The sequence below is a fragment of the Tenrec ecaudatus genome, chromosome 5, assembly GCF_050624435.1.
Source record: "Tenrec ecaudatus isolate mTenEca1 chromosome 5, mTenEca1.hap1, whole genome shotgun sequence".
NCBI classification, from domain to species: domain Eukaryota; kingdom Metazoa; phylum Chordata; class Mammalia; order Afrosoricida; family Tenrecidae; genus Tenrec; species Tenrec ecaudatus.
The window spans coordinates 140,616,478-140,641,343 of NC_134534.1; the positions used below are offsets into that span (position 1 = coordinate 140,616,478).

At 44.0% G+C, this 24,866-nt stretch overlaps 1 protein-coding gene across 2 annotated transcripts in view; it reads left to right on the forward strand.

The window, feature by feature from the left end:
- Positions 1–24,866, forward strand: part of CADPS (calcium dependent secretion activator) — a 534,502-nt gene that overhangs the window by 240,360 nt on the left and 269,276 nt on the right. For both annotated transcript variants that reach the window (XM_075549950.1, XM_075549951.1), the window contains exons 5-6: positions 2,863–3,096; positions 8,075–8,196. In XM_075549950.1, the coding sequence (XP_075406065.1) occupies positions 2,863–3,096; positions 8,075–8,196 (356 nt within the window). The remainder of the gene's footprint in view (positions 1–2,862; positions 3,097–8,074; positions 8,197–24,866) is intronic.

The following is a 24,866-nucleotide window of genomic DNA, read 5'->3' on the forward strand; positions in this document are numbered from 1 at the left end:
CAGCGCCTCGGCCCAAGGGGCATCTCCCCTGAGAAGCCAGCTATGATTCTCTTGGGAAGAACTCATTTCTCAAGTACTTTCATGATCGTGTTTGCCATGGTAGTTCCTTTCTGACAGGGGAAAACTGGAGTTCAAAGATCATGGAATTTTCCCTCGAACCCTTTGAAGCTTCTTTGCGCCTCTCCCTAACTAGAAGCTCAAAGAGGCCTGGTCTGCATCCTTTCATTGTGAGATCTCATCCCGGGGCCCGCTACTGAGCCTGGCACACTGGCAGTGGTAGGAAATGTATTCTGAGAGGATGGCCCCGCAGCGAAGTCCTTGAATCTCCTTGATGCTTCTTATAAGTGATCCACAAGTTTGGAGCCTTCGACAGATCTCATGATTGAGCCCAAACAGGGAAAAATCAAACCTCCTTTGCAGGATTCTCTAGAGCAGGGGTCCTCAAACTTTTTAAACAGGGGGCCAGTTCGCTGTCCCTCAGACCGTTAGTTTAAAAAAATAACTATGAACAAATTCCTATGCACACTGGACAAGTTAGCTGCTAAGCAGGACAGGCAGCAGCAGCAAAAACACCTGGCGGGCAGGATAAATGTCCTCAGCGAGCCACATGTGGCCTGCGGGCCATAGTTTGAGGACCTCTGCTCTAGAGAAATAAAACTCATAGGATTCCCACGTGAATCATTACCTTTCAAACTCAACAATTCATCATCTCATTTTTGAAGTACCCAGCCTGCCTCTTCTATCACATTCATCCATAGGGTGTTTGCAAAGCACCAGACAGAGACTGAGCTCAACCTTAAAGCAGGATGTGAGGGTACCAAGCTGTCCCAGAAGATGCCAGAGCCTATAATCATTTACTTGGAAAAATAGAATTTCAATGTTCTTCCAGAACTTAATTTATCTCTATCCACCTCCTCCCCACAGCTGAATTTTAGCAATATTGATATTTAATATGGGCATTTTGATAAACCGCCCATCTATTCACTCAATACATATGTACTGGATGCTTATTATATGCCTAGAATTGTACCAGATACCAAGGATTCAATAGGGGTATCAAGATAGGTATGGTCCTGCCATGTGGATCAGCAGGAAAGACAGACATTAAACAGAGAGATTTCACACTTGATTCTTATTATACTGATAATGAGTGTTACCAAGAAGGTGAACTATGTGTTATAAGCAAATACAGGGTGGCTGAGAGTTACCCACGGAGATGACAGAGAGGGCAGCAATACTTATGAATGTCCGCAAGTAGGAGGAAAAGAAAATAAGTAATTTCAAAGAAGGCAAATATAGGAGGAATAGCCAGTCCTAATAGCTGGTGGTGCTGTTGGGTAAACGTTAGACTGCTAACCACAAGGGCCAAAGTACCAGCTGCTCCGCCAAAAAAGACGAGGTGATCTGCTTCAGGAAAGACCTGCAGCCTCCAACACTCTGTACTGGGTCGCTATGTGTTGACCTTGACTCAATGCCAGTGGGTCTTAGATGCAGTATAGATACCTAAGGAGCCTTTTGGTGGTGCGTGTGGTTAGCACACTCGGCTGCTAATGGAAAGGTTGAGATTTGAGCGTTGTGATAACACTTGAGGTCACGAGCAAGGAAGAGGGAAACCTTAGAGTACACCTGATGCGGTATCATCTTCCCTTCTCTATAGAATATAAATCGCATTCATACCACGTCATTAATTTTTTTTCAATTTTTCTTGAAACCAGTGACTATTCTTTTTAGAAATAGCTACTGGCTATGTTTGAAATATCTCAGATGAAACCCTTTGGAAAGATTCATGTGAGAATATCTTGATACATGTCTAGAAAGGGGGTATCTGTCTGTCTCCATAACTGAAGAATAACCTACTGCTTTTTGTGCAAAAAAAAAATTGTTTTTAACTGAAAAGAGATTTGAAAAATGTCACCCCATTCCTCCCCCCGCCCCCAAATCAAAGTTGCTATAGAAAAGTGCAGGGAATACGGAATTAGACTAGAGCATCTGACTCTTCGTAATGTATATGTTTCTTATCCATTAGAAGGGGGCCTACCAGGGTGAACATTTTCCTAGTGTGATGCCACAGTAAGTCAAACCAACCACAAGGTGCTGTTAGGTTGATTCAGATGGTGGTGACCCAGTGTGTTAGGAAATGGAGTCACTCCATGGGGTTTTTGTGACTGAGCTGGAGGGCTTTGGGGCAGATTCAAACCACTAACCTTTAGATTAATAGTTGAGTGAGAATCATTTGCGCTGGCCTCAGAGACCAGATATTTATCTAGGTAAATATCAGATATGATCATAATTCAGGGCTGCTAGATAAAACCCTGTGGCAGCAGTTTTCAACCAGTGGGTTGTGACCCTTTGAGGGTCAAACAACCCTTTCACAGGGTCCACCTGAGACCATCAGAAAACACAGACTTGCGATGGTTTTAGGAACTGAGACACCCCTTCTCTCTCCATCTCCAGGCGGGTCTGCCCACATGCAGATACACCTACGTACGAGTACCCCGCATGAAGACTGATATCCATGCTACACCATGCTTCAAGACAATGTTTCATTGATTTGTCATTAGAAATAAATATTTCACAATATATAATTACATATTGTTTTGTGATGAATCTCTATGCTTTAATTGTGTTCAATTTGTAACAATGAAAATGCATCCTGTCTATCAGATATTTACATGACGATTCATAACGGTAGCAAAATGACAGTGATGAAGTAGCAAAGAAAATAATTTTATGGTTGGGGGTCACCACAACCTGAGAAACTGTGTTAAAGGGCCGCGGCATGAGGAAGGTTGAGAGCCACTGCCCTGTGTGAATCGGGTCTCTCTTTATGCCTCTAATGATATTTCTCTCTTCCTCTGCAAGGAACGCAAATTTCCCAAGTTCGTCTCCAAAGAAATGGAAAACATGTACATCGAGGAGCTGAAGTCATCAGTCAACCTGCTCATGGCCAACCTGGAGAGCATGCCAGTGTCCAAGGGCGGCGAATTCAAGCTTCAGAAGCTCAAACGCAGCCACAATGCTTCCATCATCGACATGGGCGAGGAGAGCGAGAACCAGCTCTCCAAGTCAGACGTCGTTCTGTCTTTCTCCCTGGAGGTAAAAAGCCCGGGACCCTCCAGAGTTTCCCAGCACAGCAGGCAGCGCCTGGGTGATGAGATGCATCCCCATCAGCCGGCTTTCCCTCTGGAGCCCTGAAGCAGTTATGAAAACAGCAGCTTGCTAAACATAGGTCAGCCAATCCCCAGGTGCTTCCCCAACTCCAGGAGCCCAGACGGTTCTGAAGGAAATGCAATCCAAAGAGCCACCTATAGTACATTTAATTGTGTGGTCTCAACGTGATTCTACGTTCCCCGGTCTTATCTATCGCAATGCGCAGGGGGTTATAAAGGCACCGTGCAATCGAGGGACGTTCACCTTTTGGCACCCTGCATTGCAGTTGTGAGAGAAGTAACCTAGCCTCAACAGTGCTGAATTGGAGCGTAAAATGTCTTTCTCATCATCGAGCCTGATGATTACTCGTCAGAGTCGTGAGTGCTGGTGGACTTCTTTGGGTTTTGTTTTTAGATTAACTTAGTGCCCAAAGGAAGAAGCCATTTGGCCCAGGAGAATGTTCAATAGATCAAAGCATTTCTCTGTAGCATCGGCCCACATGTTATGGTTATTATACACATGCTCTGTGGTGATAGTTTGATCTACATATCCCACAATTCCCTGGGGTTCCCTAGCTAGTTAAGGATGCGGATTCTTGGATACCACCATGGCCTACTGGCCCAGAATCACTAGAGGGTAGGAACATAACTTACCAATTAGAAAAACAGTTGGACTTTTTTTTTTCAAATAGTTAATTCTTTACCTTTCATGTGACCCAACATATCAGCTCCTAGGTAGGACATCAAAGCATTACTCAAAAATGTTTATGGCGACATTATCTGTGTTGATGTTATTGTCTGCTGTCAGGTGAGCCCTCAACTCCTGTCGACCCATGAACAGTGGGGCAACAACTTACCCAGCCCTGCACTAGCCTCTTATTGCAGATCCATAGGCTTTTCATGGGTTGGTTTTCAGTAGATCACCTGGTCTTTTTGCCTAGTCCATCTTAGTCAGGAAGCTCTGCTGAAATGTGTTCAGCATCACAGCCACACGCATGCCTCCACTGACTGACAGACAGGGGTGGTGGCTGCACAGGAGGGGCATGGTCCAGAAATCAAACTCGGCTCTTCAGCACACATGGTGAGAATCTTACCAGTGAAATACCACTGCTGCCAGCATTATTCCTAATACTCAAAAACTAGGAGCCTGAATGCCCATCAGCTGGTGAACAAAATGTGGTCTCCCTACCCAGAGAAATACTATGGACATGGTTGTTGTTGTTGTTGCTATGGGCCATCAAGTCAGTTCCAACTCATAGTGATTGTATGTACAACGGAGTAAAACAATGCTCAGTACGGCACCATCTTTCCGATTGTTATGTTTGAGCCCACGGTTACAGCCACTGTGTCCATCCATCTTGTCAAGGATCTTCCTCTTTGTCGCTGCCCTGCTTTGCCAAGCACGATGCCCTTCTTCACCCTTTGTCTGTCATTTTGTTGCACTGTAGTGACTTGTGTGTTGTTGTGATGCTGGTATTTCAAATGTCAGCAGGCTCGCTCACAGTGAACAGATTTCAGCAGAGCTTCCAGACTAAGACAAGACTGCAAAGGAGTGGGGCGTCCACTTCTGAGGAATTAGCCACTGGAAGGCTTAGGGACAGCAGTGAAGCATGCGCACAGTAGCACAAAGAAACAACTACCAGGTGCTTTGACCTGGAGAAACCTGGAAGAAGTCAGACAGAAGAGCCCACGTGCTGTGTGATTGTATCTCTGTGAAATACCCAGAGAAGTCAAATCTACCCCAAGAGAAAGTCGGTTAGTGGTTCCCGGAGGAGGGTAGGCATGAGGGGCCTGCCTCAGGGGAGGAGATTAAAATCGTCTAAAACTACACGATGGTGATCATCACACGACTTGGCACGTTTCCTAATGTACAGCGAATCGTAAGCTTGAAATGGGCAAATTGTGTGATGTGTAAACTATGCCTCATAAACGTGTCAGAAAAAAACGGAGTCGGGTGCATCCTTGGAAGCTGTCTTATAAAGAGCTCGCCAAATATTTCTGATAGCACTCTGAAGGCTGCGAATCACTAAGAGTTCACTAAAACATAAAGAGTTTTATGACGACCCTCTATTTAGTGAGACCAAGAAAACAGATTAGATTTCTGTAGATTTAATTAGCCTGTGTAAAGACTAAATTAATTTTCTAGAGCCTCATTATGGCTTGCTGTGAATTAACTGCTGGCAATTTGTTTTTCTGGGCTCAGTTTGGATCAGGATGGTCATATTGCAATGTTTCCAGCATGTATTTTGCAGTCGGAAGAGGCAGCATTCAATTAAATATAGAGCACTTTGTGTGTGAAAAAAAAATTCTCAGTGTAACTTCACAGAAACTTTTTTTTTCTAATACTGCCACCTGAGGTATTGACTGCTTTTTCCTAGGTGTCTTTGAATTTGATTATTGCCAATTAGAAGTGACAATTTATTCTCTACCACCTCTTGTCTTCCTACAGGAAGAGGGGCAAAAGTGGTTTATTGATTTTCATGAAAGAGCTTAAGCCAGACCTTTCGAATTCTTTATCAGTGTCCAGTATAATACAGCTGATTAGCTGATGTAGCAATGTGGACCGATCTAACCACACCCCCACGGGTCCTTGATTCGCATAGGCTTTAACTGCTAAAGCACAACGCAGAATGAAATTCCCTACCTCCTCAAATACTTTTTAATCGGAAAAACACCAAATTGCACATCTTACTAAAATAGCCAGCAAAAGTCACTGTGCATCTATTTGTGAGCCTGTATGGAGAGGCAGAAAGGAGGAGAAGGCTGATCTTCAATTCATCCAGGCAAACCGGGATTTGAATATGCAGGTTGGCCCAAGGCGTGGTTTCTATCACTGTTTCCCAATGAGCAATACCACTCCCTGAGGGGTACCGGAATCATCCAGGTGGGGTGCAAAAGCAGATACCCACACTTTATCCTGGATGATGGGCTATAGTACAAGCTTTTCAATTTCTGAGTGCCGTAAATTTTTTTCTAAAAGTGGACCATGGCCAAATAAGTTTGGGAACCTGTGGGTTATAGAATTGCAGAACTGGGTGGGTGGAAAGGATAACAGAGATCAAGGTTGTCGATGCATTGGCATGGCCTTGGGCAAGAGAAGGGGAGTGTTCTGCTGAGAACCAGTGTGGGTTTTAGAATGCCACTGGAGTGTCCTCTAATTTACTGACAGGGGCTGGGTGAATCCGCACTTTTGAAGCCTTTACAGACATGGAAAGAAAGCTTTTTGGATAAGTTAAGCAAATTGCATAAGATTGATTGCACACCTAATGAGAATTTGAACTCAGATCTTTGAAACTCCAAAGCGGGTGCTCTTTCCACTCTGTCTCCAACTGCTTTCCATTTGTATGGTTCTCCCTGTGTAAAATGTTTCCAACTGTGAACATTATCTCATTGAATCCTTTAAAGACAGCCACCCTGTGTGAGGACACATATCATTGCCACATTCGACAGGTAATGAAACAGAGGCCCAGGAGATTAGAAAGAAAAGCAGTCCCTGCCCAGCATCACATGGCCAGAACAGTGGTTGTCAGAAGATGGGTCAGAGACGGGCAGCATCAGCATCATAGGTGGAAATGCTAGAAGCCCAAAGGTCTATTGACTCATAAGCTTTGGAGGTGGCACCCGGAAACAAGTGATTAACAAGCCTCCAGTAGATGCGGCTTCACACCAAAGGGTGAGCACCATTGGAGTCTTCCATAGCAAAAGCGTGACTTCTGAGTCCTGGTTCAAGGCTGTCCACACTGTACTTCCTTGAATCAAATCCATTAAGGAAACGGGTGTGCTTTTTACACACCCACATTTTTCCCCTTCTGCGCTGCCTCTTCTTTGAAGTTTCATGGAGTGTGAATTTTCATAGACCTTGTTCGTTATAGAACTCTAATATGAATGATCTGTTGCATTTAATTTTGTCTCAGTCAGCCCATCTCCCCCCGTGTCTCTCAATGACTCTGCCTGCCTTTGTTGATTAGAACTGCAGGCTTAGGGTAATAGTGAGAAGTTAGTTTGGGGTGATAGGGAGACGAGCCAGGGATTATGAATAATATGAGAGGACATCAAAAAGTACTGGGAAAATTGAACTGAAAGATAGAGGTATGTTTCCATGAACGTTCTGAATCTTCCCTGTGTGCCTTGACGTATCCGTTTTAAAGATCCTCCAGGCTAGACCAGAGAATGTGCACGTGGAGGCATGCCTCTCTTTGGAGGAACAGGGTTGCCTTCCCAGAGCTGATGACTATTATTCGTCCCTAAATCAGAGTGGACACAACAGCAGTGGGTCTGAGTCTCATTTAGATTCATTACAAAAAGTTTAAAGCAGATTTTACATCTTCTCATAGGAAAAAGTGGAGTATCTTGCAGCTCAGGACTTGGGGAGTAAGAGGTGACAATGGTCTGCAACGAGACGTAACCACTTCCTTCGCAGGGGATATGTGCTCTTGTGCGCCACAGTCCCCACCACCCCCTATTGCACCGCTGGCACTAATGCTGAGTGCTCCGTGCCTTTTTTCTTGGCAATTGCACGTCCACTTACCTCATTATGAAGGGAAAAGGGAATTTGTTCTTGGGCCAGTATCTCTGCCGCACGCTAAACCAGAAGCTGCATTATTTTTAAAGAAACCCTATTTATTTATGGAATTGAGAAGTGATGTTCAGTGTTTACCATGGAAAATGTCCCATCTAACTTTCCCTGGCGGGCCCCTGTGAGCCTCTGAACTGCAGAGACTTGTCTCTTCCTACCGGAGAGGTGAGTTCACTGTGTGCAACTGCCTCTTCCTGCAAGACCAGCCTCTCTGTGAAGGGTAAAAATCTGATTGAACCCATCCTATGTCAGATGGCTTCCTTGTGACTTCTTCTCAGCTGTATCTTTTCCTCTGGTGATGCTGCTCGTGGGCTTGGCAATGACTGCTGCTGTGTGTGATTGTTTCCAGGTGGTGATTATGGAAGTCCAAGGCCTCAAATCCTTGGCTCCAAACCGCATCGTTTATTGCACAATGGAGGTGGAAGGAGGAGAGAAACTGCAGACTGACCAGGCGGAGGCTTCGAAACCAACGTAAGTTACGCTTCTCCCCAGATTGTGTCCTGGGGGGGTGGGGTTCTTTCTGGCTTCATTTCGGCCAAACCCGTGGGGAAGTTCTGGTCTCCTCGGAGGCTGCTAGATGGCATACACCTTGGTTTTTTTTTGTCAAACAGGATGGCTTCATGACGTTTTTATTTGGCAGCCAGCACCAGGATTCTAATTTCTCCCAAGCAGAAACCAGAAGGAAATTAAAGGGGGGGTCTTCTGCCTACCTAGAGGCCTTAGGTATTCACCTTAGAGAATGTGTTAGATGAGGTGGTCTAGAGAAACCGATCCAGTGACACTCACCTAGGTATTAGGAAGAGCTTTATATCAAGAAACAAATCTCTTCTCAAGAAAGCATTCTAGCGCAGCCCAACTCAAGCCCATGAGTCTGATGCCAGCGCAGGCCTCTTCAGACTCACTTAGCTGCAGACTGATGATGCGGAAATGGAAACGTGGAGCAGGACATAGAGAGGTAACGGATTGGTGGGTTCAGTAACGTGCATGCAAAGCCAGTGGACACATGGCACAGTGCCAACGGCTCTCCGGTCAGGTGGGGCCACCCCTCAAGGCAGGCAGAGTTTCCGGAAGTAGGAAAGCCAAGGGGCAGACAGAGCAGTTACCAGAGTCCCTCACTGTGACAGAAGATCACACCCCCAAGGAGCTGTCATTCAGCTTGATTGACATGTTTGACTCCAGCCCTAGTCACTAGTGACTCCAAAAACCAAACTCCCTGCTGTCGATGGAGTCAATGTGGACTTATAGTGGCCCTATAGGACAGGGTAGGACTGCCCCTGTGAGTGTCCATTTACAGAAGTAGAGAGCCCCTCTTTCTCCCACAGAGCTTTTGGTGGTTTTGAACCCCTGACTTTGTGCTTCACAGCCCAGCATGTAACCACTATTCCAGCAGGGCTCCTCAGGAGGGTCTAGTTGACATAAAATCATCCAACTACCACAGAGAGCTAAGTCACAGAGCCATCCTTAACCGTGATGTATAGAAGAGATTAATATAAATGTTTTCTAAACAGTATTTGGTTCACCCTATCGTGATTTTTTTCCAAAATGCTTGTCAATGTGCAAGCATTATGAATATATTGACAAAGCTGGTATGTTGCTTTGGACACAACGTATTCATTCATTTAGTCAACACATACCCGTCTCATGCTCACTATTAAGGGCATCTGGCCAGTAGAAAAGACAATGGTCATTGCTGCAGTCCTACAGACTACCTAATTTAATTTCGTGAGACATCAGGCAATTAAATCATCACATGAGTTATATAAACGCATATCATTATAAGTCGTTACAAATGCATGGAAGGAAAGGGGGCTTCGAAAGCAGGCTGCAGTGAGGCCTGAACTAGTTGTGGGGTCTCGGGGGCCCTTCTTTGGGAGCTCTGTGACAATTGACCTGATGTCCTACAAGGTGAGTGAGGGGCCGGAATTTGAAAGACCAGAGCACTGAGTAGCTTCTGCAAAAGCCTGGGGCAGACAACGGAGAGGAGGAACCGGAAGAAGGACAGTGGGGCTGGGGTGCAGTGAACCAGGGTTCTGGTGCCGTATGCCGCCAGAGAGGCAGGTAGAGGCCAGAGCACACAGGTCCTTGCCAGACCCTGGAGAGAAAAGCACTGGGCAATGGGTTAGATGTGTGTTTTGAAAGGATCACGGCCTGCCATGGGGGTGGCCAGCATCAAAGCAGGCGAGCAGACTGGAATCTTTGCAGTTGTCTGCAAGAGAGGAGGTGGTTCATCCATCTGGGTCAACGGGCTCTCAGGGTGCAAAAATGTTTGCAAGAACACTTTCTCCTGCCCCCTGCCTACCCACGACCTCCTTCCCTTTCCTCTTCTGTCTAGTTAAGCCAGCCTAGACTAATGAGTATCGTTTTGTTGTTGTTAATTCATAGGAGAGTCATAAAAAGGGTAAGCCCCACAGCAGTTCACAGCCTCTCTTTCCCCAGAGCATTATGAACGTTTGGCAGAACATGAATAACTTACCAAGATGTTCATACAAAAGAGTTCAAAGAAAGCACGGATGTTTCCTGGACTAGTGAAAACCGGAGGACACTACACGCCTTCCAGTGGTTCTTTATATGACTAAGGCAAAGGCCTCTGATGCTCAGAAGAGTTAATGAGTGAGTGCAGGAAGTAATGGAAGCCAGGGAAAATGGTCACACACCATCCTGCTCTTTTTAAAAACCGACCCCACCCTAAAAGCAAAGCAAAAACAAAATCCTGGCAATGAACGCAGTTTCTGTTTGCCTGCCATTGATGGAGTGTCGGTACCGACCCATCCCAAGCATCACAGCCGGATCATGAACAATGCCATTATGTTCAACTGCATGCTCTGCGGGACCTTTACTGAGATGTGGGGCGTATGAGGGAAGAAGAACCTCTTTGGGATTTCTGCCTACTATTTAGATGACCGCACTAATGTGGTTATCCCAAAGTTAACGAGAGAGGAGAAAGCTCTGCTTACTCCAACAAGTTTTTGTTTCATGTGAGCCGGTTTAACTTAAAACACGTCATATGATTGTACTGCATTTGCTGGAGCAAACAATTAGCTGGTTTTCCTGTACTCGTGAGTGTGGAAAGCAGAATTTCAGATAGAAAATCAGTGTGGTTTGCTTGTGTCTACCTATTTGAAACACTTAGGCTTCATATACATATTTATTCATGTGCATCGTTAAACACATTCACCATGACCCCTCACTCTGAAATATTTTGCTTTTCTAACCAGAGTGTACTTTTTAAAAATGTTCTCTTCAATCAAGAAGTGGACATTAACAAAATGCCACAGAAAGTTTCCTGGCTTTTAAATATATTAAGGATGCAGTTTCAGGACCAGGGTCTTTTCAGATTTGTCGTAGCTGCCCAGTGGGATGTGCTGAGAAGGAGTCTGAGGCCAAATCTGTACTCAGAAGAAATTAGTGGCATGATCAACTAGTCAGATCTGCCACAGGAGGAAGCGGAAGGAGCACTGAGCTTTTAAGATTCCCAGCCCTCTGACCTGTAAGCATTACAGCCTCGGAGCCCCTACTGAGACTGTTCTCAGTCTGTCACATGGGGTGACTAGGAGTCACCTAACAACAATCTACATTCCAGAGACATCCGTGTGGAGTTTTAAATCTACTGAGACTCTTTATTTCATCCCGTATAAATTCTCCTTGCCGGTGCCGTCTATCTCCCTTCTACTGCAGCAATGATTTTTCTCAGCCTTGTTTTTTCCCCCTTGTCTTTGTTGCTGCTCCGTTCTTCTGGCTTCTGCTACCTCCAGTTTTGTTTTGTTTTTTAAATCATGTTATTGGGGCTCTTAGAGCATGAATCACAATCCATATACATACATACATTGTGTCCAGTACATTTGTACATATGCTGCCATCATCATTTTCAAAACATTTTCTTTCTACTCGAGCCCTTAGTATCAGCTCATCCCTCCCCTCCCCATGAGCCCTTGATAATTTAAAATTTTTTTTCATGTCTTACACTGACTGCTGTCACCCTTCACCCAATTTTTCTCTTGTCAATCCACCTGGGAGGGGTTATATGTCAATCATTGTAATTGGCTCCCCATTTCTTCCCCCACCTTCCCCTTACCCACCTGGCATTGCTACTCTCATTCATGGTCGGGAGGGTTTGTATGTCCTGGACTCCCTGTGTCTTGAGCTCTTATCCGTACCAGTGTATATGCTCTGTTCTAGCTATCGTAAGGTAGAATTAAGGAAGTGATAGTGGGGTGGAGTGAGGGGAGGAGGAGGAAGCATTAAAGAACTAGAGAAAAGTATGTTTCATCGGTGCTAATACTACACCACTACTTTCAGTTTTTTGTTACAGGATGAATGAGAATTTAGGGGCATCTCCAATTTATTCCTACGTTTTTGACATACTCAGAATCCTCTCCATGTTTCCTTTCCACTGAAGCATTTAATTCTTCTCCTTTTCCTCCACGCTTCTTCCAATGTCTCCCATTACTAATCTCCAGCTGTCATCTCTGTAACTTGATCGTGATGGTCTGCAGGGAAACCTGTGGGGTTGGAGTTTATCTTCCATCTATCCTAATAACACCACTCTATCCACTGACAAGGAAATGTAGCCCTTTCCCTGTCCCATTTGTCTTCTGATTCATGCCTCTTTTCTTTCTTTCTTTTTTTTTTACATTTTATTAGGGGCTCATACAACGCTTATCACAATCCATACATATGCATACATCAATTGTATAAAGCACATCCGTACATTCTTTGCCCTAATCATTTTCAAAGCATTTGCTCTCCACTTAAGCCCTTTGCATCAGGTCCACTTTTTTTTCCCTCCCTCCTTGTTCACCCCTCCCTCATGAGCCCTTTGATAATTTATAGATTGTTATTTTGTCATATCTTGCCCTATCCGGCATCTCCCTTCCCCCCCTTCTCTGCCATCCGTCTCCCAGGGAGGTGTTCACATGTGGATCCTTGTAATCAGTTCCCCCTTCCCAACCCACTCACCCTCTACTTTCCCAGTATCGCCCCTCACACCCCTGGTCCTGAAGGTATCGACCACCCTGGATTCCCTGTGCCTCCAGCTCCCATATGCACCAGTGTACAACCTCTGCCCTATCCAGTCCTACAAGGTAGAATTCGGATCATGGTAGTTGGGGGGAGGAAGCATCCAGGATCTGGGGGAAAGCTGTGCTCTTCATTGGTAGTACATTGCACCCTGACTGACCATCTCCTCTCCTAAACCCCTCTATGAGGGGATCTCCAGTGGCCGACAAATGGGCTTTGGGTCTCCACTCTGCACTTCCCCCTTCATTCACTATGATATATATATATATATATATATATACACACACACACACACACACATATACACATATATACACACCATTATATATATACCATTATATATATACCATATATATATATATATATATATATATATATATATATATATATATTGCATGATGGCTTATAACTGGTCCCTTTGGCACCTCGTGATCGCACTGGCCGGTGTGCTTCTTCCATGTGGGCTTTTTTGCTTCTGAGCTAGATGGCCGCTTGTTCACCTTCAAGCCTTTAAGACCCCAGACACTATCTCTTTTGATAGCCGGGCACCATCAGCTTTCCTCACCACATTTGCTTATGCACCCGTTTGTCTTTGGCGATCATATCATGGAGGTGTGCAACCAATGATATAAATTTTTGTTCTTTGATGCCTGATAACTGATCCCTTTGGGACCACGTGATCATACAGGCTGGTGTGTTCTTCCATGTGGGCTTTGTTGCTTCTGAGCTAGATGGCCACTTGTTTATCTTCAAGCCTTTAAGACCCCAGACACTATCTCTTTTGATAGCCGGGCACCATCAGCTTTCTTCACCACATTTGCTTGTTCACCCGCTTTGACTTCAGCAGTTGTGTCGGGAGGGTGAGCATCGTAGAGTGCCAATTTAATAAAAGAAAGTATTCATGCATTGAGGGAGTGCTTGAGTAGAGGCCCAAGGTCCTTCCACCACCTTACTACTAAACCTATAAATATAGACACATAGATCTATTTTCCCATCCATATATATATATATATTTGCATGTACATATCTTTGTCTAGACCTCTATAAATGCCCTTTGGCTCCTAGCTCTTTCCTCCATCTCCATTGAATTTCCTCCTGCCCTACTACCATGCTCTGTCCCCCCCCACCTGGGTTACAGCTATACCTCTTCTTTATGTAACCTTACCCTTGATTATTCCCCATCAGGCCTGTCACTCCCCCCTCACTACCATTTTGGGTCCCATGTTGTTCCCTTGTCCCTGTGTTTGTTAACACCACTTCCTTACCCTCCTCCCCCTCCCCCACCCGGAACTGTCTGTCTCCCCGGAACTGTCGGTCCCGTTGTTTTTCCTCTTATTTAGACAGACCTGTGGAGACAATAACATGCACGAAAACAAGACAGAGGAAAACAAAGCAACAGTATACAACCAGACAACAAAACAACAACAACAAACCACTGACAAAGAACAAAACAAAATACATCAAGAAAGAAAAGCTTGTAGTTACTTCAAGGATCGTTTGTTGTCTTGCCTCTTTTCTTACAGCAAGTTGATGCCTCCACTTTTTTATGGCGTCTAAAAGTCCTATTCCTGTCTCTTTTGTTTATTACTATAAATGTAATTTTTGTTGCTACCAAGTATTCCACCCTCGTAACTGGAATGCTGACCTCGTGGCCTGTTGTGTATCTGAAGGGAATATAGTTTGGTTGTTGTGTTGTTTCTGTTTGCTGTTGTTGTTAGGTATCCTGGAATCCATTCCAACCCATAGCAACCCTATGAACAACAGAGCAAAGCACTGCCTGGTCCTGCGCCGCCATCCTAACAGTTGTTCCCATGCTAGAGCTCAATGTCCCGGCCACTGTGTCCGTCCATCTTGTTGAGGGCCTTCCTCTTGTTCGCTGCCCCTCCACATAACGTCCTTCTCCAGGGACTGGTCTCTCCTGACACTATGGCCAAAGTACGTAAGACAACGTCTTGCCATCCTTGCCTCTGAGGAGCACTCTTGACAGTATTTTTTTTCTAAGAAAATAACTTGTTTGTCCTTTTGGCAGTCCATGGCACTTTCAATATCCTTCGCCAGCTCCTCATTTCAAGCACCTCCATTCTTCTTCATTCGCCCTTGTTCAATGCCCAGCTCTCACAGGCGTATGAGGACATCGAGAATACCACAGCTCGGGCCAGGCGCACCTTCGTCCTCAGTGTAGCATCTTTGATGCTCTCACTTAAATCGGAGTTCCCACGTGGCCTTCCTTCACCAGCTTGCTACATAGGAGTTCTTTTCAAGCAGACTATCCGCCCTCACGTGCTCCCTCATCTACTGTCCTCTGCGCCTGGATTTTCAACTCGGGATCCAGGGGAATACAAGATGAAATGTTTTCAAGGGGCATGTATTTTAAAATACTGTCTTCATTCGACAGGATTGCTTCTGGTGGGAAACCAAAGCAGAAGCCACAGAAGGCCTGTTTCCAGCTATGCAATCTCAGGAAAGGAAAGAGAATGAAGAAGGGAATTCTATTTGGGGTTCTTAAATCCACCTGATTTGTCTACCTCCTTTGAACTAGACCAGAGCGCTTTTCTTTACATAATGCAATATTTTTCAAAGGGTGGCATTCCTGCCTCTACTGATACAGAAGATTATGATAGGTATTATCCCAGCACATCGTGTAGTGAGGAATTTAATATCTTCCTAATTATTTTTAAGTTTTTCTGCTCCATTCAAGGAGAAAGTTTCAATTTGGTACTAGTAGGTCTCTAACACCTAGGAACCCTAAAAATCACAGTTTGAGTTACTTGGACAGTGTCCTACCACTTTAGGCAAAAATCAGCCTTATGCTAAAATGAAGTATGACCACATTAGGTCACAAAATGGAAGATGATTGCATCATTACATAAATTCCAAATTACTTCATCACTAACTGTGAAGCCACAGAATCATTGCCCAGCCAAGTTGACATAACTACAACCCTTACACCCAGTGTTCCTCTCGCCTCACACCCAGATTTATATCGCTACTGCCCCACAGGGTAGGACAGTAGCTCTTTGATGATATTTATAAATGTAAAATATCAGATAACAAGACAGTCAGTAAGTGAAGAATAGTGAGTTCCTCTGAATTAAAACCCCAAATACCACTTGTCACTTAGGTTATTGTTGTTGTTGTTGTTGTTGTTTTTTAACCCACTGACAATTTATACTACAGTTGATCTTAGTCAAAAGACTGAGAAGCGATAACCCACTAACAATTTATATTAAGTTCATGTTTCAATTACAGTTGTTGAAAAAGGTGAAATATCAGATGGAAGAAACTGAAAAAAACTGAGCGTTTTATGGGGGATCTTTTTTAAAAAATCATTTTATTTGGGCTCTGACAACTCGTATCATAATCCATACATCCATCCATGGTGTCGATCACATTTGTACATTTGTTGCCATCATCAGTCTCAAAGATTTTCTTTCTACTTGAGCCCTTTGTATCAGCTCACCCCCCCTCCTCATGAACCCTTGATAATTTCTAAATTATTGCGTTTTTCATGTGTTACACCAACTGCTGTCTCCCTTCATCCACTTTTTTTTGTTGTCCACCCCCTTGGGAGGGGGTTATGTATCAATCTTTGTGATTGATTCCTTTATGGGGGATCTTTAGAGTATGACATTTGGGGGGTTTAAAGTGATGCTTCCTAATCCCCACTTACCAAAATCATTCTGGCTTTAATTTTTCCAAAACAGATGGACTTGCTCTTCTGGCAGTCCATGGTTCTTCCAATATTCTTGGTCAATACCACAATTCAAATGTATCAATTCTTCTTAGGTCATTCTTAGTCAATGTCCAACTTTCATGTGCATCTGAGGCAAGAGAAAGTGCCCTGCCGAGGGCCAGACATGACTTAATGCTCAAAATGACTCTCTAAGTTGGTGACTCTTTTTCCCTGTGGACCATCAAGAGCAAGTCACAGAGGTGACAGGGCCTGTGTGGGGGGAGAATATCTGTGCTAGCATAAGAAGGATCGCTCTATGGTTACTTTTATAAAATAATGTATGTGGTCCAAATTAATACCAAACCCACTACCGTTAAATCAATTCAAACCAATAGTGACTATATAGGACAGAGTAGAACTGCCCCCACAGGGGTCTCCCAGCTGTGTTTACAGAAATTGATTTCCAAATCCATATCTTTCTCCAGTGGAATGACTGGCGGTTCCAACCACCTGCCTTTTGGTTAGAAGCTGAGCACTTTAAGAACTGCCCTACCAGGGATCTTGGGGTACAGAACAGAAGCTCTAAATCCTCACTAATAAGAAACCAGGAGAGGCTTGTTTTAGATTTGCCAATGTGTAGAAGGATATAATGTTGTGGGTGAGAACACCTCATCAGGAGCCAGATAACTGGATCCTTATCTCAGTTTTTGGCAGGTTACTTAGCTCTTGTGCTTCAATTTCCCTCTTCTTGTGACAATTAAGTACATTCACGTATATAAAACAGTGCCTGTCATAATAATCACTTATATAAATGCTGACTATTAATTATCATGACTCATTCTTGCTTATGAGCTGAGGGAAATGGGGGTATTAGCAGGAAAAATGGCCTGGGTATAAAAACATGTTGCTAACATTGAAACATTATATTGTATATGGACCAGGTTCTAAGTCTTTTATAATCATCACCATCTTATTTAATGTGCCACAGAAACTTATGAGATAGTTGCTCTCTTAGGTTGGGTTCTCTAGAGAAGCAAAGTGAATGAAATATATATATATATATTATATAATGAATATTTTATATATATATATATATATATATATATATAGAGAGAGAGAGAGAGAGAGAGAGAGAGAGGCTTACATCAAAGAAATGTCTCACACAGTTGTAGAGGTGAGTAAGATGCAAGTCTGTGGTTCATATGTCAAAACTGGAGATTTCTTCTGACTCACATCAGCCCAAGATCAGCCTGTTTGGGGCTTCAGAGACTGGTGAATCCAACAGAGGAAGGTAAGATGACAGGTTGCTGATGACTGATGACTCTCAGGATCAGCAGGTACTATGGCATGCTACTGACTCAAGACGAAAGAACTGGAGGTCAGATGACAAGTAAGATACAGGATCCATTCCCCCAAAACAGGCAAGCTTTGTCCTCATATATTAGAAATAGATGATTCACACACACACCCCATAAAACTCTCTTTCAACTGATGGACAGCTTATAGCAGATCTCATCATGGAAGTGATGCGTTAGAATTATGGTGCCGGTAAAGAGTACTGAAATACTGTAGACTGCCAGAGAAACAAGCAGGTCTGTCATAAAAGGAATATAGTCAGGATGCTTCTTGGAGGCAAGGATGGCAACACTTCATCTCGTGTACTTTGAATAAGTTATCAGGAAAGACCAGTCCCTGGAGAAGGACATCATGCCTAGTAAAATAGAATGGCAGTGAGAAAAAAAAGAGGAGGAATCTTGATGAGATGGACTCATACAGAGACTGCAACAATAGACTCAAACATAACAATTGCAAGGCGGGCAAAGGACTCAGGTGTGGTTTGTTCTGCTACGCATAGCATCATTATGAGTCCAGATTGACTTGATGGCACCTAGCAACAACAAGCCTGAAGATGCAATTTTGAAAGATTCTGAAGGCAAAATATTGAGTGATGCAGGAAGCATCAAAAGAATATGGGAAAAATAGAAAGAGTCACTGTATCAAAAGGAACCAGGCGACAGTCCACCATTTCAGGAAGGAGCCTATAAACAGGAACCAATGGTGCTGAAGGAAGAAGTTCAAACTGCATTAGCTAAAAGCAAGGCTCCAGGAATTGATGGAATACGAATGGAAATGTTTCAGCATGCTGAGGAAGCCCTGGAAATAGTCACGTGTCTATGCTAGGAAATTTGGGAGATAGCTAATTGGCCAAGTGACCAGAAGAAATCCATATTTGTCCCATTCCAAAGAAAGATGAACCAACAGAATGCTCAAACCATAGAACAATATCACATGCAAGTAAAATTTTGCTGAAGATCATGTAACAGTGATTATGGCAGTACATTGACAGGGAACTGCCAGAAGTTCGGGTCAGATTCAGAAGAGGACCTGAAACAAGGATACCATTGCTAATGTCAGATGGATCATGATTGAAAGTAGAGAATGTGAAAAAGATGTTTACTTTTGGTTTATTGACTATTGAAAAACATTCAACTGTATAAACCATAATAAACTAAGGATAACCTTAGAATTCCAGAACATTTCGTTGTGCTTATGCAGAACTTGTACATCGATCAAGAGGCAGTGGTGCAAACACAGGGAATAATGCATGGCTTAAAATTTAAAAAATTTTAAAAAGATGTGCATCAGAATTGTATCTTCTTACCATACTTATTCAACCTGCATGCTGAGCAAATAATCAAAGAAGCTGGCTGTATGAAAAAGAATGTGGTATCAGGATCGGAGAAAGGTTTATTAACAGTCTGTGATATGTAGATGCCATGACTTTGCTTGCTGAAAGGGAGGAAGACTTGAAACATTTGCTGATGAAGATCAAGGGTTGCAGCCTTTAATATGAATTGCCACTCAATGTGAAAAGGACCTAGATCCTCACAACTGGACCAACAGGTAACATCATGATAATGGAGAAAAGGTTGAAGTTGTCAAAGATTTTTGTCTTCTTTAGATCCATTATCAGTGTTCATGGAAGCAGCAGTCAAGAGATCAAAAGATATGTTGCATTAGGTAAATCTGCTGCCCACGACTTCCTTAGAGTATTGAGAAGTATGGATGTTACTTTGCACACTAAGATGTCCCTGACCTAAACCATGGTGTTTTCAGTTGCCTCGTGTGCATGTAAAAACTGGATATTGAATGAGGAAGGCCGCAGAAGAATATTGAAAGGACCATAGACTGCCAAAGGACCAACAAATCAATTGTTACAAATCTATATCGCAAGAAATACAGTGAGAGTGCTCCTTAGAGCCTTCCTCGTACATACTTTGGACATGTTGTCAGGAAAGACCAGTGTGTGGAGAAGGACATTATGTTGGTAACGTGGAGGGGGAGTGCAAAACAGGAAAGCCTTCAGTGAGAGGGATGGACGCAGTGGCTGCATCAGTGTGCTCAGGCACAGGAACAATGGTGAGGATGGCCCAGGACCGGGCAGTGCGCATACGGTCACTCTGTGTTGGAGTTGACTCAATGGAACCCAACAGCAAACAATCATGACAGATCTCATCACGGGAGATGACTATGTTTTAGCTGCCCAACAATAGAGTGCCCTGGCTCAGCCATGTTGACTAACACAGGGTTAATTACCACAGGTACTAGTGTTATTCCCATTTTACTCATGTGATTACTGAGACTCAGAGAAGTTAATGGATTGGTCAAGAGTGGGATTCTAGTAACCACTGAGGACACGCATCCCTCATTGTGTTGTACTTCCCTTTAGTTTGCTGCACAGATAGTGTGGTTTTTACCATTGGAAGAGTTGTGGCAAGTCTAGGAAGTCCATCAGTGCCACATTTCCAATAGTGTGAACTCACTTTGAAAGTCTGTCATAGTTTGGCAATTCTCACAATATTTCAGACTTTTTCAGAAGGCTATTTCATATTTATAGACTACCCACCCACTGCTATTGAGTCTATTCTGACTCTACATTAGGTTTATGAGATTATAAATCTCATATCTCAAATAAATCTCATATTTCAGGGGCAGGCAGCCTCGTTTTCACCCACAGAGCAGCAGGTGTGTTTTGAACCCTTGACCTTGCAGTTAGTAGCCCAATCTGTAACCCCCAGTGCCATCAGAGCTCTTTTATAGAGTGGAGTTTCATATTGCTATAACTTGTGTATGCACTGGAAAACCAAAACGTTTGTGTGTTTTGCTTTATTGTGATGTTTGCTTTGCTGTGGTGGTCCACATCCAGGCACACAGTGTCTCTGAGGTGTGCCTCTAATCAGCAGAGCTCTGTACAGGGCCCATTTCCTTTCTATAACTTCATCTGTTCTGTGGGCTGGATCACTGCTCCTGTTTAAATGGTGATGAAGGAGGTGTCCTCATGCTAGCACAGGTGTTCTTCCTCAGTGCAGGCCCTGGCACTCGGCAGTCTTTATTAAAACCATACACATCAGCGATGTTAGATGGCAAGATTGTGAGTCTGCAAAGAGAAGCCAGGCCTGACCTCTGCTCTTCAGGAGCATACAAAATCCCAGGAGTGATCACCATTACTGTGGACATCACTGTCCATGACACTTACTACTGCTAAGGGCCAGGCCCTGGCTAGCAGCCCCATATGGTTAAGAGCTGACCATGCTGGGTTTGAGTCCGTTGTGTGGCCCTTGTGCCAGTCCACCTCATGGAAGGCTCTCCTGGCCTTCACAGGCCCACCACTCTACCAGTCAATGGCCCTTCTCCAGCCATCACCCACCCTGCTGAGGAATCCAAAGTGAGTTAGTTTCACACCATATTCCGTGATCCCTAGGGCACTAATTCACTAATTTTTCGAAGTATCTGCTCGGGCTTTTTTCCATAGCCTGTCAGAATCTGAAAGGTCCACTGACTCCTGGCCCTGCTGCTATTAGAAACACCAGCAGCATCGTTTCTGCCATGCTTGCAGCATGCAAATCATCAAAGCATGACAGACTGTCACACGGCCAGTGGCTCCAAACCCTGCTTCTCTCCCAAGGCAGGCTAGGTGACGCATTACCCCATGGGAAGCAATTAACAAAGCCAGGGAAGGGAACAGGCACTGTTGGCCAAGCACCATGGGGGCGGGCAGTGGACCAGCCTCAGGGTGGACTTGCTGTTGACTGGATGGTGTAAGGGCTTACATGAACGCTCATTCTCTGTGTTGCACGCACCAAACCGAACCCACGGCCATCAGTGAATTCCAACTCATAGTGGCCCCATAGGACAGAGTCAACCTGCACCTCCTCCAAGGTTTCCAGGGCTGCCATCGCTATGCAAGCAGATTGCACCACCTTCCCTCCACAGAGCCACTGGTGGGTTCAAACCGCTGACCTTTTGGTTAGCAGCCCAGCACTTTAACCACTGCTCCACTGTGGATTCTGACAAATGCACTGTCATTTGTCCACCATCATCGTATCATAGAAAGAATTTCATTGCCCTAAAATGCCCTGTACTCCACCTGTTCACCCCTTTCCCTTCAGCCCAGACCCCTTGACAACCACTGATCTTTCTCCTATCTCCATCGGTTTGCCTTTTCTAGAGTATCGTGTAATTGGGACCACAGAGTATGTCATTCTCTCAAACTAGCTTCTATGCCTAGCCGCATGCATTTGAACTTTCTTTGTGGTTTTGTGTGGTTTGATAACTCATTTCTCTCTCTTTATTGAGCTCCATTGTATTTCTCTGTATAGAGATCATTGTAGTGCTATACCACATCTTGCTTATATGCTCACCTGTCATAGACTCCCTGGTGATGAACCAGGTAGGTGTTGAGTGGCTAACTACAGTGTCAGTGGCTCAGAGAAAGACAAGCTGCTCCATCAGAGAAAGAGAAAGCTATCTGCCTTTTCCTAGGTGTGGAAACCCTATATAAAGTCCCTGTGAGTCAGAATAAACCAAAGGGCAGTGGTTTGGCATGAATATCATAGGACGTCTTGGTTGCCTCCAATTTGGGGCAAATTTGGCAAAAATAAGTTTTCAACTCATTTAGGTAAATACCCAGGAACAAAACAGTGGGGTCACTAAACTTGTTCACTAAACTGTAAATGCTGACAGTCATTATATCGTAGGCCTGCTGCGTTCAGATGAGACACGGTGTATGAAATAATTGCCACAATGTAAGGACTGTTATTCTTGATAATTGTTCTTCTCCGGAGTTGGCTCTGGGTAAATAAGAAAACAAGTCTCAAAAGGCCTCAAAGGGAGATGGTGTGCAGAAATGCTGTGTGACGTGACGCTTTACCTCTCCTTTGGGTACCCATTGAGCCCATCGGTTTATGAGCAGACGCCTTACTTGTAGTTGGGAAATCTACATATCAAGCTAGTTTTTTGTTTGTTTGTTTGTTTGTTTGTTTGTTTTTTTGTAAGGTCTTATATGTAGCAGTGGTTTGAATACATCTTGATTAATTACAATTTAAGCTTTAATAGGAAGTGGTGAAAGGACTGAGCCAAGGAATGATAGCTTGAAAACCTCTTTAAAACACTGATGAACATATGCTAATGAAGGCGCAGAGCGGTTTCTCTAATAAAAAGAGTTGCTAAGTATCCAAAACTCAACCAGTATCTGGGAACTACAGTGAACACATTTGGGGAGCTCGCTTGGATACCAAACCACTTGTCACTTTTCAATGAGTGAACAAAACATGTCCATGCACACACAGAGAGAGTTGCTAAGAATGCTAAAGTGAAATTAAATCTAGGTAAATTTAGAGGTATCTTGCCATGGCATATTCTTGATCATGCATGGTAACTTTTTCTGGTTTCTGATTTTCTCCTTTGATAATCTTCACAAGACGACAAACGGAATAGAAAGAGATCTCCTGACTGCCATCATGTATACTTCAAGCTGTACAACCAAGTTGCAAGATAGCCATTTGAGGACTATTGTTGTGGTCACTGTGCGGTGTTAAAAGTTTTACAACTCACAATGACCCTACATGACAGAGCATGACTGCTGCCATAGGCGTTTCTAGGCTGGAATCTTTATGGGAGCAAATTGCCACGTCTCTCTCACTGGGACATGCAGGGTGGCTTTGAAACACCAACTTATTGGTTGAGAGCAGATTAATCGTTGTGTCCTCAGACTTCATTGGAGGATTTAGAGGAGGGAGGAATAAGGGCAGGAAGCTCTCAATGTGGAGTCTCAGGTCAGCCCAACCACATGTCCTTTCCTTGGCTCCCTCCCTGCTGAGTCAAACTGAGCAATGCCTTCCACCCCAAGAGCAGATTAAGCTGAATATAGCAAGATTGGAGGCCTAGAAAAGGTCTTTCTTTCTTTCTCCCCTGCTACTGAGAGACCCCAAATAAAATAAATCTCAAAGCCAACCTGGTCTCTGGAATTGGCAATCTCCACAAGAGCTCAATGGGATGTCTTGCTTTGAGACCAGAACTCATCCCATGGGTCAAAGGCATGTTGATGTTGCACATGATTGTGAATTGAGGATTGAATCAGCTCGCATTGCAGAGGGAAACAAGATGCTGTTGGACGGGCTCCTTTGTTCATTTATCACCTTTCTCCTTTTAAAAATCATTTTATTGGGGGCTCATACAACTCTTATCACAATCCGTACACATATCCCTTGTGTCAAGCACATTTGTACATTTGTTGCCATCATCATTCTCAAAACATTTTCTTTCTACTTGAGCCCTTGGTATCAGCTCCTCATTTCCCCACCCCACTCACAAACCCTTGCTAATTTATAAATTATTATTTTTTCATGTCTTACACTGTCTGATGTCTCCCTTTGCCTACTTTTCTGTTGTCCATCCCTCAAGGAGGGGGTGATATGTAGATCATTGTGATCAGTTCCTCTTCTCCCCCACCTTCCCCTTCCCCTCCTGGTATCACTACTCTCATAACTGGTCCTAAGGGGTTTATCTGTCCTGGATGCCCTATGTTTCCAGCTCTTATCTGTACCAGTGTACATCCTCTGGTATATCCAGATTTGTAAAGTAGAGTTGGGATCATGATAGTGGGGGTGTAGAGGACATTAAAGAATTAGAGGAAAGTTGTATGTTTCATTGGTGCTATACTGCACCCTGACTGGCTCATCTCCTCCCTGCGATCCTTCTGTAAGAGAATGCCTACAGATGGGCTTTGGGTCTCCACTCTGCACTCCCCCTCATTCATAATGATATGATTTTTTTGTTCTTTGATGCCTGATACCTGATCCCATTGACACCTTGTGATCACATAGAGTGGTGTGCTTCTTCCATGTGGGCTTTTTGCTTCTCAGCTAGATGGCTGCTTGTTTACCTTCAAGACTTTAAGACCCAAGACACTATATCCTCTGATACCTGGGCACCACCAGCTTTCTTCACCACATTTGCTTATGCACCGCTTTGTCTTCAGCGATCTTGTTGGGAAGGTGAGCATCATGGAATGCCACTTTAATAAACAAAATGTTCTTGCATTGAGGGAGTACTTGAGTGGAGCCCCAGTGTCCATCTGCTACCTCAATACTAAACCTATAAATATATGCAC